Source organism: Rhopilema esculentum, chromosome 19 (assembly GCF_057945365.1).
Source record: "Rhopilema esculentum isolate cy_ngs chromosome 19, ASM5794536v1, whole genome shotgun sequence".
Classification (NCBI taxonomy): Eukaryota; Metazoa; Cnidaria; class Scyphozoa; order Rhizostomeae; family Rhizostomatidae; genus Rhopilema; species Rhopilema esculentum.
Window position 1 is genome coordinate 4848574 of NC_142833.1, and position 14176 is coordinate 4862749.

Genomic DNA, 14176 nt, shown 5'->3' on the forward strand with positions numbered 1-14176 from the left:
GTCAGTTTATTACCTAGGGTAAGTAATAGGCTTTTCAGCCAACATTGTTTTTGGGGGGAGGGGGGATATTTCTGTATCTTACAGCCGGAAACCTTTATTTCTTCAAAATCTTTCATTGGTCGCAGGGTGTTCCAAGGACTTTTGTCAGGGATTGTAGCAAATCTGAGGAGATTATGAAAGCCTTTATTTAAATTTCGACATACCAACAAATACAGAAATATAATTGAGGTCGGAAACGAAACCCTAAAACAACTATGTGAGGAAACCGACCCAAACCTTACAGAACTAAACGAACTTATATATGCAACAGGAAAAGTAATCCAAAAAAGATGTGGTGTCAAACCTAAGAGAAAGAAAAGAATTGTATGTAAGCCTAGTAAACCGAAATGGCAAGTAAAAATTGATAAAGAAATCGAGAACCATAGAAAGGAAATTTCTCTTCTAGAAGAGCTTCAGAATGATAAAGAAATAAAATCTGAGAAGGCTAGAAAAGTTCTGCGAAAGTATAAGATAAAAAGCAAAGACCAAGTACCAGCTATTGAAGAAGAACTAAAGCAAAAACTACAAGTTAAGGCTCAGCGACTACGGAGGTACATTAAACGGAATAAATTCTATAGACAGAAAAAATCTTTGAAACAGACGCTAAAAAGTTCTACCGAGAGATCGGAAAATCAGATATCACTCTAGATGAAATACCGTCAGAAGGACAAATATGTGAATTCTGGAACAATATCTGGGGAAAAGAGAAAAGGCATAATGAGAACTCTGAATGGCTGAACATCTTCGAAAGCAACACGAATAATATCCCCGAACAGGTTTTAGCACGGCTCCCCCCTGCGGAGAAGGTAAAAAGTACTTCAAACCCATAAATGAGTTACATTCCTTTTGGCTTTTAGAATGTTGGTCATCCCTCCCCTCTCTTAAATTTGCTGCCATGAGATTGAAACCTGTTATGAGAATCAGATAATAGACATGATAAACTCTTTTGCAAGATGTAAATAGATCAGGAAAAATTTCAAATGTGGGTTATGTAAAATAACGTATTTTTTTTTAAAACCAATATTCTTCAATAGCGAAATAAAAAATTAGCAGCAACCAACGATTACAACATTACGACTTTGTTTAACGACAACTTCGACTCGACTGGACTTACACTGAAAGAACATACGCTTTTAACAACATGAGTGACGCACACAAAACCCTAATGACACAAATTAATGGCAAATGACTAAAAACAACTAAAATAACAATGGCACGATGACAAACAAAACATCCTCAACACAAACGTCGAAAGACATCCTCATTAACGATAACGAACCACAAACTCGATTCACGACAGACAAAACTAGTTGTATAACAGTTACCTATTAGGTTAATACTGTATTTTTCAACCTCTTAAATCAGCATCTGTATATTTTTGTTAAAGGTGAAAGTTTTCAGAGGTCTCTTAATGCGCCCACCATCTATTGTTCCATTACAACCAATTTTAGTAAAGTAGTATCAATTTTTAATATTCTCATTTTCGTTCAAATTTATCGTAAAGATGTTTCTGGAGAGAACATTTTCTTGCATATCTTCTTGTTCTTATTATAAGTTCTAATGAAAAAGTGAGCAAAGCTATAAGGGCCTTTCAATTATAAAAAGGGTTGAGAACTATCGAAACGAGAGCAACAGTCAAAAAAGTCAAGGAATTTCCTTCTTCACGTTTCTAAGTTGCTTCGTTGGCCATCTTCAAAATTTCTTTAAAGAAACTGAATTTTATGAAAAAATTAGTATCTTTAAAAATCAGGACTTTAAAAATTTAAAGAACGAAGAAAAACAAACATTTCTCCCTAAAACAGGCACCGCAGAGCGTTGAAAAAAGAGGTCCAAAAGATAGCAAAGCCTCCCCCTTCTGCTCCCCGGTGCCTTTAAGAACAAGAGAATGCCAAAGTCATTCTATGTAACGTTAGCGTATTCAGTTTATCCATTAACTTCTTTTGCATGGTAATTCTTTCATTTAATAAATAAAATAATACGGATTTGTCTTTGCAGTCTAAGTGTAAAACATGTCGAAATGAGGGCTGGTAGCATTGATGACACAATTTTTATAAGGTTCCACTAAAAAGTTACAATACATACTACAAACTACGCTACTACCAAAAATTACTTTACTACAATACAGGGAACGCCACTATAGGAAGCAGAAGGCTGTGATTACTGCAGGGCCATTACATAAAACTACAATTGACTGTCTCAAACAGTTTGCGAAAATAAAAAGTTAAAACAAAACAGAATAGGGCCTAAAGGGACTTTACTTCAAATAGGACCAAATGGCTGCGTTTGCTGGTCTACAATGAAGTTGGTTTAATCAAATCGGTCAGATTTATGAATGAATTGGAGAGTGAGGAGAAGTAAATTTCTATTGAATTCGTCAAAAAAGTTTTTATCACAATACAAAAAATCTGCATTAGATCGTTGTTTGGAAGATTTGCATATCCAAATGGTTGTAATAAATCAAAATCACGTCTGCGATGGTGCAATATACAGTCCAGGAAGTCTTGGAATTCGCAATGGCAAAACATGCATGATTAACGGCAGCCGAAAGGAAACAGAACACAAATGCATTTAAAGGAACTAGAGAAAGGAATTTTGAATTGAGAGGAAACTCAGAGAGAATTGAAATTTTCAGCTCTCTTTAAACCATAAATAGATCTTAGTGAAAGTAGAATAAGATATATACTGAGATATACTGAGAAGCAAGCGACACGACCAGGGCAGAACTGTCTACAAGCCACCAAAGTTAACAACTGCAACCTTTTCGAAAGAGAAATAAAATCATCATTGCTTAGAAGGAATAGCCTGAGTATACAAGCAAAAAGTTTCCTGGGTACCCGAGCCACCTAAATTCGAGAGCCGCACATTTTCTAGGACGCAAGGGTTCATTGTGTATCAATACGGAATGAATTATCTGTTGGAAAGTTGTCACTTTGTGATTTCTATGGACACACTTTGGCCAATTTCTGCAAAAGAAAAATTACCTGTTTACTAATGCCCTCTTCATGAAGTCACAAGAGCTCCTGGATCTGGCTTTCTCCTGGTGGTGATTAGAGATACCAGATTGATTTTACAATAACTTATACAAGGATAAACAATTTATTCTGGAAAAATTTCATCACAGAACCTTGTAAAGAGGCAAAACTCAAGTCAAACCTGACCATGAGGTCGTGAATGATGAAATATCCTCCACTTCATTCGTTGCCGATAAAGCAGGAAAGCAATTTTAAAGTTGAATTTGGAATGTGTTAGCAATGTTTTCGTGTTACAATGCAATAATAACAGGCATAGCAGTAACTAGTTCGTTCCATCCAGCATACCACAGACGGTACTACTACATTTATCTTTATTAACACTGACAAAAACTACGACTTAAAAGAAAGACTGGATTGCAACTCTAGTAATGTTATTTACGCATAACAATGCAAATGCTGTTTGAGTAACGGACACAAAAACGCCAAACGGCATGAACAGAGCCAATCAAGAGGACCAAAACATGCAAAGAGACACACGATGCACATTCAATACAAAAGCGATTATGCAAGGCTGACTGACGCAAAGAAACTCGATCATCTACATAAAATCAATCAGCTAAATGATAAATGTGCTTGGCTTACAATCCCAAGACATAAAGACCGAGAAAACCCAGAACAAATGGAGGGGACAAATGGGGGGACAAATGGAGGGGACAAATGGAGGGGGCAAATGGAGGGGACAAATGGAGGGGACAAATGTATAGGACAAATGGGGGGACAAATGGAGGGGACAAATGGAGGGCACAAATAGAGGGGACAAATGGAGGGGATAAATGGAGGGGAAAATATAAGAACCATCGGTTCCCATGACCTCGAAACCCTGGTCCTTATAACAAACTTCGATAATCCCTTTCAAAATTAAAAAATAAAAGATTGTAAATTTTTGGGAAAATTCCTTTTTCCTCAAAACAGCCTAAAACGCCTTAATTTAGGTTCCAAACACCATTTGACGAATTTTGGATGAATTTGAAGCTAATATTCTGAGATAAGTTATTTATAAGATAAATTTTGAAGATAAGACAAGTCATTTTCAAGAAAACTCTGACCTTTAATAGAAAAGAGCTTAAAAAAATTTATTTTTCTGAAAAAAGCAATTTTTTTCACGAAACAACCTAAAATGCCTTGATTGTCGTTTCAAACATCATTTTAATTTCACATCATCGTTTTAGTGTTTTTGATGAAAGTCAAGCTCATATATCAAGATAAACATCCTAGTCTTTTCTATTAAATGGTTTGACCCAGGATATGCAAAAAAATCAAACATTGTCAATTTTCGGGAAAAAACTTTGTTACAAGCAACCTAAAATGCCTTAATTTACGTTTCCAACATAATTTCACAAGTTTTGGATGAATTTCGAGCAGATATTCTGAAACAAAAATACTACTCATTTTAAAAAGAACTATGACCCCGGATATGCAAAAATTAGAAATCATCAACTAATATAAAATAATTTTATTGTTGTAAAAAAACATTAAGTTTCATTAAATACCTTTTTGTTGTCACTTCAAGATACTTCCATGACATTAGAAATCAGATCTGAAAGAAAAGGTTAGGATGATATTATAAAAATTCTTTCACAAAAAACCTTTAAAAGACGTCACAATAAACAACTGGTCACAATCAACAAAAATTATTTTTTCAGGCAACCAAAACTGCCGTATCTTATGTTCGCAACAGTATTTGATAAATTTTTACCTTATATTGTCAGTCAAAATTTTTTACCTTATATTTTTCAAAAAACTGTGGCCCTGGATATGCATAAAAAGTAAAAAATTATCAATTTTTGAAAAAAAACTTCTTTCCTTGAAGCAAGTTAAAATGCCATAATTTAGGATCCTAACATCATTGGAGATGTTTTGAATAAATTCCAAGCTCATATTTGAAATAAACATACAAGTAATTTTTCAACAAAACTGACACATCGTGGACTCCAATATTAACATATATTAATATATTAACATAATAATGAAAACATTTTTTAATTTATATTCTTCTACTTACAACAGTAACCTCACTTTACAGGTAGTTACTATCGGCTAGCCTGGTGACAAGTTTACTAATTTTACAAAAGTTATAACATTTAAATAAATCATATGAGTGCAAAGAATCTTTAGAAGGAGAGCAGTTCAGGGTTTGTCCAAGTCTTATTGCGCATACAGAATATATAATAGGATGTGCGTATAATTATTGCTGACAGTTTTTTAATTATAAAATTAAGGTGTTGGTAGTCAAGTTTTAGTTCATCACACATATCGATGAAAGAATCACAGGAGTTACCAAAGATACCGAGACAGCTGATAGATAGATTAACAAAGTTTACTTTTTTGAACTTAGGGCGTAGTTCCTTTAGAAGGGAACGGTACTTCTCAGCTTTACGCGAAGCGTTATTGTCCAGGTTAGTCTCGAACCCAACAGTTAATTCGATGACATACAGACAGTTAGAAGCAGTTTTGATTAGCATGTCGGGACGGAACGAATCGCCAGTTATGATACATGGTGATAAATAAGCGGGAATGTCAGCAGAAATGAATACATCTCGGATACATTGAAATGATGATGCAATGAAGTGCAGGGCAGAGTCGTGCCTCCAAGTAAAACGCCCTTGCTCAAGGTATTTGTTACATCCAGCTACGACATGAAGAAGTGATTCAGGCTGAAGGCAGAATGAGCAATCTGGAGAAGAGCTAATTTTCCATAAGCAGAGGTTGTTCCTTGTGGCTAGTGTGTTGTTGAGATACCTTATCGTAAAGTTGAAGATGTTTTTTGGAAGTTTACTTTGAGCTGCAGACCAGAGTGAGGTTAACTTTGTATATGAATGCTCAAGCAGGAATGAAATGATGAAGCCTTGAGATGTTAACTGAGTTTTGAGCTTTTCAGTGTGTTCATCCCTTACACATTTCAGTACCGCCTTAGTGTTCTTGTATGCGTCGAACTGTATATTAGGTCCATAATTGGTGTTCATCCATAGGGATTTGATGTTTTCGTTGGGCGAAGATTTGAGTGAGTTTCGAAGAACAGTCTGGCACTGTTGAAACTTTACGGAAGGAAGCAGAAGCTCAAGACCAAAGTGTTTACGAGAAAGAACTATGCCACTCAATGTCGAAGATATTGGAAGCTCGAGCCACTGTCGAACGAATTTTGTGACAAGCTGATCTAAGTTTTCGCAAACCCACGTTTTGGAGAGATTAGCAACTGTGAGATCCCAAGAGAGCTTTGAAAGGATGTATTGATTAAACAGTAGAATTTTGTTCCGCGGGTGAATTTTCAAGGAATCGATAACTTTGAGCACCTCACGGAGAGAAGAGGTCAAGTGATCCTTGTGTTCCTGGTTCTTCATATCATAATTGAAGAAACGACCCAGGTATTTGAAAGATTCGCCATGTTTCACAAAAGGGACAGGATCGTTGTTAATGAAGAGTTTAGGCTGAAACTGTGCAGATTTAGTTGCAAACTTTTTAATTCCAAAGGTGATGCACTTGTCTACGCGGATGATCATATTTGCCCATTGGCACCATCTTGTAAAACAGTTTAGCAATAATTGATTTTCGCGTTCATCACTTGTGACAACTGCAGCATCATCAGCGAATTGAAACCAGTGAACCGGGTTAAACAAGCGATCATTGCCGTCATGAGGAGAAAATCCAAGTTGTTTATATTTGTCTTGTTTTACCAGCTGAATAAAGGTGTTGAAACATAAATTGAAAATGAGAGGGCTGAGGCAGTCCCCTTGCAGTACTCCTCTTTTGACTGGAATGGCCGGAGACCTGAAATTATCTGTTATAATTGAAGTGTGGAAATCAGTATAAAGATTAGACACGAGATCTTGAAAGTGAGCAGGGATGTGATGATAGTCCATAGCTTTAATGATTAAGTTATGATGGACCTCTCCAAATGCGTTCTTTAAATCCAAAAGAGTGACAACCACAGAGCGTTGCTTTATGCGTGCTTTATTGATAATATGGGCCATCAGTGAAGTATGTTCCAGCACTCCAGAGATGTTAGGAGTGAACCCTTTCTGGATCTCGTGTTCAATGAAATTATTTTGTTTGAGAAAGGAAAACAGAGCATCACGCAGGCAAGAGGTAAATATTTTTAGCGGTACAGACTCGAGGGTAATAGGTCGAAAGTTTGCCGGATCATCAATGCTGCCTTTTTTATAGACTAAAACTGTACAAGCTTTTTTCCATTCGCTAGGAACGTGGCCCGTGGTCCACACAACACGTATTATTTCAGTCAGAAATGACCGGAGGTAAGGGCATCTCTTGAAACAAATAATAGAAATCTTGTCCAAAGGGCATGGAGATCCTGCTGACTTCATTTTGCGAATAACTTTTGTCACTTTTTCATAAGACGGGGGTTGTGTATCAAATGGAACTGAAGGTTGAGAAAGAGAAGGAATCCATGGAGGTATGACAAATTGCCGGTCTGGGAAGACTGCTGAAAACATTTTAACGAAAAATTGTGTACAACGGTTAACAGAGAATGATGGCAGAACGGCAGATTGTTTTTCGATAACATTTTTTACGAAACTCCAGAGGTTCTTCGAGATGAGCTTATCGTAATCTTGGGATGTTGTTGCAGAGCTGCAAATGTTACGATCCTGGCTGAGTTTTGATCGAAGAAGGCGGGATACAAATTTAATTTCAGTAGGTGGAGCACTTGACAATTTCAGACGTTTTAATTCTTTCTTGAGTGATTGTTTGGAGCAGTCCTTATATTTGTTAAGTAGATCATTATCACGAGTTCCGTTGACGGTTCCGTATGAATGTTTAAAATAATTGTAAATTGAATCGTTCATGAATTTAATCGTGGAATCAAGAGAGACTTTCTCAATTTTAGTGTTAATAAAAATAGATTTAAAATAATTGTTAGCAGTATTCCATTGATCATCAGTCTTAGGCAGACGTACACCAGGTTTGATTTCATAATCACAAAGTGTATCCGTTGTCACTTCCGTATGGCTGATCAGTGATTGGTTGGCGCCAATATTTGAATTTTCAAAATCCAACGGTTGATCCTCTAGGCCTTCAATTACTCTGCATCGTCTTTGGTGCATTTTCAGTCCTTTAGCACCCGAACATTCTTTCCCACAGACACATTTAACTATACCCGACGTCTGGAGGGCATTTTTGTCAGACTCTGATGTGATATTAATCGTGTTGTTTGGTCCAGCACTCTCGGGCAATCTTTTTCTGCAGCGCCATGTGTGGCGGCCTAGCACCTGAAAATCCTTTCCGCAGTACGAACAAACCACCGAAATTATTAGAAGCCATAGTAAGCGAGGTCGCAGCATAACGATTCTGGCTCGGTTGAATACAATATACTAATTCGTATCTTTAAATAAGCGTTGTAGACATCCAGGCTGTTTGAAAAATCGAAGAAACGAGATCGTGTACAATGTGCGTGTGAACGCCACTGCTCAACGATAATAATAATAATAATAATAATAATAATAATAATAATAATAATAATAATAATAATAATAATAATAATAATAATAATAATAATAATAATAATAATAATAATAATCAATTTATTTAAAGTTGGCGCTACATAGCTATTTACAAAGAAATGAGCTAATCCAAGCCAACTGTTAAAACTACTACATCAACTAAATACATACGAGATTAAATACATAAAATTTTAAATACAAAATGATCCATTAAAAAACTATAAAAACCTGAGCTATTTAAAAGATAGAATTACAAAAAACCAAGCTGTGGCACGAACGTCCTACATAGTTTGCATTTACAGTCTGTGCCATTCCAGCTTTTAATTTCTTTCTTAAACTCATTAATAGATTGAGCATTCCTTATGTGCTGAGGTAAAGAGAGCCAAAGACGCTGCCCTCTATATTTGATAGTTTCGGTTCCATAAATGGTTGTTCTTACTCTTGGTACCATAAATTCATTATTATTTCTCAAATTATAAACAGCATGACGCTCGCAGAAAATCTCCCTCATAAAAGGAGGGTTGATATTTCCCTTTGTTTTAAACATTTCAATCATAAGATTTCGCAGGTGTTTTACATGAATATTTACCGAGCCATCATTTTCTAGCAGAGTGTTGAAGCTAGAATCATAGTCTTTGTATGCAATTCTCAGAGCTCTTTCGTGTTTTCTATTAATCTTACCATTCAAGTGCCTACTGTGGAACATCCAGACTAGTGGACAATATTCGAATTGGCTAATTACAAATGCTCTCATTAAGATTTTAAGTTTATTAGCGTCCATGTATCCAGATATGCGAGCGAGGGCGGTGAGTTTGCTACCAGCCTTCTTACATAACTTACTGATATGTGTCTCAAAACTGAGTTTTTTGTCTATCACAACACCTAGTAGCTTTTGCTCTTCCGAGTTTTCTATGATAGAATCTCCTACATTAACTTTAACCTGTTGATTAGAACTTTTGCCAAAAATAAGTAAATGACATTTGTTTGTATTCAACTTCATAAAGTTATCAGCGAACCATTGGATAGTAATACTTGAGTTATTCTCTAGCCTTGCAATTACATTATTGAGATTTTTATCGCACGCATATAGAGTTGTATCATCCGCGTAATTGCAGATATCCGTATCCATTAAGGAGAGAAGTAAGTCATTTATGTAGATGTTAAAGAAAAGGGGACCAAGAACTGATCCTTCCGGAACACCAAGGAACAGTTGTTTGTAGGTACTGAATGATCCATTAATCTTAACTCTCTGATCCCTATTTTCCAAGTAGCTGTTAACAAGACACAGTGCTTCATGGCTGAATCCGTAAGCATCTAGTTTTGCTATAAGGAGGTCATGTTTAATACAATCAAAGGCTTTCGAGAGATCCATAAGGATTGCGCCAACATTTTCTCCCCTGTCTAAGCTTGCTTTCCATTTTTCAAGCATTCGAACTAATGCGTGCTGCACATTGTACCCTTTACGAAAACCACATAAAAGTGACGATAAATAAGATTGCATATAATCAATAATCTGTTTATCCATAAGTCTCTCAAAAACCTTTGAAACAGTTGGTAATACACTAACCGGTCTGTAATTTTTCTTATTGGTTTTCTCCTCCGATTTGTGGAGGGAAGTGACATCTGCTAGTTTTAATAGGTCCGGAAAGACACCATTTTGAATGCAGTTATTGAAAATAAGCTGCAACGATTCGGAACAAATGTCAGAGCTATTTTTCAGCACTCTCGCGGGTATATTTCCAAAGGTTGTTGCCTTTTTAGGATTAAGCCCCTCAATTTCAGAGTGCATCTGTTCCACAGTAACCTCTTGGAATTTAAAGTAGCCGTTAATTCGAGCAAAACTGCGAATTTTCCTAATGCTAGGGTGTTTTGAATATTTCATTATAGCCTTTTCTATAGGATCTGATAAACCATTTGTACTTATGGTAACTTCCCTGTTCCCTGTCAGACCTAATGAGTCAGTAATCGATATAAAATAATCGTTCATGGCTTCTGCAACTTCCTTATCATTGGAAATCATCCTATTATTATCGATAAGGGTAATATTTGAGTTCGATCGACTTTTATCGGAAAGGACAGGTTTTACAATTTTCCAAAATTTCTTGTTGTCTGTAATATCAGAAGTATTCAAATTTTTATAGAAATTTCTTTTTTCCGTTCTAAATAATTTGACACACAAATTACGCTGTCGACGAAACGCTTCCCAATGTTCAGCTGTGCGGCTTTTATTATATCTATTTTTCAACCTAGAGCGCAGCATAGTAGCTTTACGAAGAACTCGATTCATGAAGGGACCATCATTGGCCCTTGCGTATTTTTTCTTCATCGGTGCATGCTTATCAAGTACCTTCTCAAAGCAATTTTGAAAAGAACTGTAGTCTAAATCAGTTGTTTTAATGTTAGCCAACTCTTCCTTAAGTTCTCGTTTGAAAGTCTGCTCCGAAAATTTCTTATATTCTCTATAGTTAATAACAGTAGGTCCAGCCTTTTGGTACGTCGTTTTCAAAACTGTGACTATCATTTTGTGAAAGTCAGAGAGACCTGTCTCGGTAGTGGTGGTATGTTGGAAGCTCCTATATCTGTTGGTTAAGATTAGGTCAATACACCGTGGATTGTCAGCCTTGAAACAGGTTGGCTCCTTCACCAGATTTCTGAGGTCATAGCTATTCATAAAAGTACGAATCTGTTGACCTGTCTCTACTGTATTAAAATCCCCAAGTAATAAAAATTTGTCACATTTTTCACTGTAATGATCAACTGCTTTGCCAAGATTTTCGAAAAAGTGATCTTGTGATTGGGACGGTGGTCGGTAAACACTGAAAAGAGCCCACTTATTCCCCCTTAAATTGATTTCAAAACAAATACATTCAATGTCAAGATCAAATTTAAATGACTTTAACTGCTTCATTGTGATGTCACTTTTCACATAGACCAACAGACCGCCACCCTCACAATTTCTGTCAAGCCGTAGTGGATCAGCATAACCTTCAATATAGAATTGTCCCTTTGGAAATGAATCATCAATTTTTGTTTCGGCGACCATTAGAATGTCAAGATTCTGTGAAACTATCGCTTTTAGTGCATCAAATTTATTTCTAATGGAATTTATATTTAGATACCCGATAGTCATACGACCTATGTTCTTTAAACGCAGATTATGTAATGCTGATTTTGCATCACTGTCGTCGGTGGTGTCATGTAGGTCATGCGCAGTAGTTCCAGCAGTAACTGCTGGGGCGTTACAAATACTGGCGCTGGATAGATCAGGCTTCCCAGGTTCTATGCCGATGGGAACCTCTTTGTATGGTTTTACCCCCTCGATTTCTAGTCAATATCCTAGATTATAAATAAAATTGTTAGCTAAAAGCGTGTTTCCACGGTCATTTAGATGTAGCCTGCTACGGTTAAGGTGTATGCTTGGATCTATATTTGAGTTGTCAATGAATTTCAAGTTCTTGCTTATACATATTTGCTTCAGCAACTTGTTTAACTCAGTGGCCTTTCCATTTAACGAGTCACCCCGGGGTACCAACCCTGAAATCATGACCGAGTTACTCCTGGTTTCCAATGTTCTAGCTAATTCGAAGATATTTCTAGCGATGTTGCAGGCAGGTTGGGATCTTCTCAAATCGTTCGTACCACAGTGAAGAATGATTGTCTTCGGATTCTTTTTTATCGTTGGGCAAACGTAACTGTTCATACAATCCACTGTTGCTCCTGAGAATGACTTAACATAAACATTTCGGTCATTCTTGATTGCTTGCTTTGAATCCTTGAATATTTTTTACCATGGAATCGCCGATGATAGTTGTGACAAAGCGGTATGTCCGCGCATAACAATATTAACATCTATACCAATTTTCCCGTATGTTTGTCAGTGGCATCCCTCACCTCCACCCCCCCCCCCTTCACCAGAGACAAAAGTTAATGTAGCGTCCAATCTAGTATGTATCGCATAACCAAAATGATTAAATTCATATTCAAGTTTGATAACTTTGTTGAATATTGAAAGGAGATGCCTTGTAACATACCGCTTTGTCACAACCGATTCTTCGTGTGTCAGCAACTCCGGACTCTGGATCCACTTATCAATCGTGCCACGAATGTCCTTAAATTTGGGTCTTTTCACGCGATCTTTGTGCCAGCAAGATAACATGAGATTATGTACAACTTTAGGGCAGCTCTGCAAAAGATTTTCAATCATAAACAGCTGTTTTTTAAGTATTCACTTAGGTAAAAAACCGAAAAATAGTTGCGTTGATGAATTCAAAAACAGTAACAAAATTTTTTTGTCAATAGGTCTGGGGCCAATAGCAAAGCCATGAGGAGAGAAAGGAGGTCTGAGGCCAATGTAAAGTTACGTAAGAAGGAAGGTTCTCAAAAGAGAAAGAAGGGGAGAACAAGTATGTTTTGAAAGAAGATAGTTTGAGAGAATGGAAACCAAGACGAGAGTAAAGCGTTTCAAAGGGTACAAACAGCGGGAAGAAAAAAGGGGCGTCGTGAAGCAAGATACCATATGGTAAAGTAAAAACCTACTTTTTCAGAGTTAGGCAAAACAGGCTCTTGTTTCATGGAGTACTTATTGACAACTTAGGCTAAATAGGCTCTTAGTAAGGTTCCTAATTTCTAAAAAGTAGATATTGTTTTTGATTATCAGAGAACGTCATTAAATCTGGTGAATCAAGCATTGGGTAATGTTAGGGTACACAGGACAGTAAATAGGCAAACGAAAGATATTCAAAGGTAGCGTTGCATTCGCAAATATACCATTACCAGAATGGGAGAACTATTAAAACAATGATTTGGATAACAAATGAAAGTTCATTGCACATGACGAGAACATATGAAGAAAAAACAAAATTATTTGTACGGATGCATGTATTTTCAGCAATCTAGGGTATGGATGCATTATCAGCAAGTTAATTTATTTTTCCAATTAAAATTTGTAGGCCAATAAAGCAAGTTACATCAATCATTGCCAACAGCTTTGTTACTGTTTTTTAACCCTTCTACGATAGAAGAAGAAAAATGTCTGTAGAAAAGTAATCCACAATTCTGCTTTTGACGGAAAATCTTTAGATCAAAAATGCTGTTGCAAGGAAGTCTATGGATCAGGCAAAAAACTGCTTTGTAGTACCCCGATATAGATTCTAGGGTTTATAGCAGATAAAGCTCACAAACATAAGCCATGGAAAAAACAAGGAAAAGACAATGTTTAAGCTAGGTGTAGCCTCGATATGAAAAAAAACAGACCATGGCATATTTGTCATATCTTGTGTAATTGATCAAAGAAAGGCTATGAAAAGCCGTAGTAAAGATCTATGAAATCTATAGACTTTTAACCGTAAAACATACCATTGGTGGAGGGAGTCTGAAGCCAGAAGCCAGACGTTCAAGCACCTAAAAAAAGAATTAAGGCTTAAATCGAGGTTTCAGTTCAGAAAAGAATGCGCCAACAGTCGCATAAAGAAATTAAATATTCTTCCTTCCTTTATTGTACCACGTTCTTTTTTTAGGCGTTGTTTTTAAAGTATACTGCTTAGCTATAAGTTTTTCAAACTGTTTGATTTACGTCTGTTTGATTGCTAAATCTTCCGTACTGGTCTTTTCCTTATTTGTATTCACAAAAGTTTAAAAAACCTCCTCTGCTTG

General features: G+C 36.4%; 1 protein-coding gene across 4 annotated transcripts in view; it reads right to left on the reverse strand.

The window, feature by feature from the left end:
- LOC135688200 (ephrin type-A receptor 3) overlaps positions 1 to 14176 on the reverse strand; it is a 36054-nt gene that overhangs the window by 1890 nt on the left and 19988 nt on the right. Inside the window, exons 17-20 of one of the 4 annotated variants that reach the window (XM_089114172.1) lie at positions 13880 to 13924; positions 12556 to 12707; positions 4562 to 4608; positions 2005 to 3002 (exon numbers count right to left, since the gene is read on the reverse strand). In XM_089114172.1, coding sequence (XP_088970298.1) covers positions 4596 to 4608; positions 12556 to 12707; positions 13880 to 13924 — 210 coding nt within the window. In that variant the 3' untranslated portion in view covers positions 2005 to 3002; positions 4562 to 4595. The other 3 variants (XM_089114173.1, XM_089114174.1, XM_089114175.1) reach the window with 3 other exon arrangements.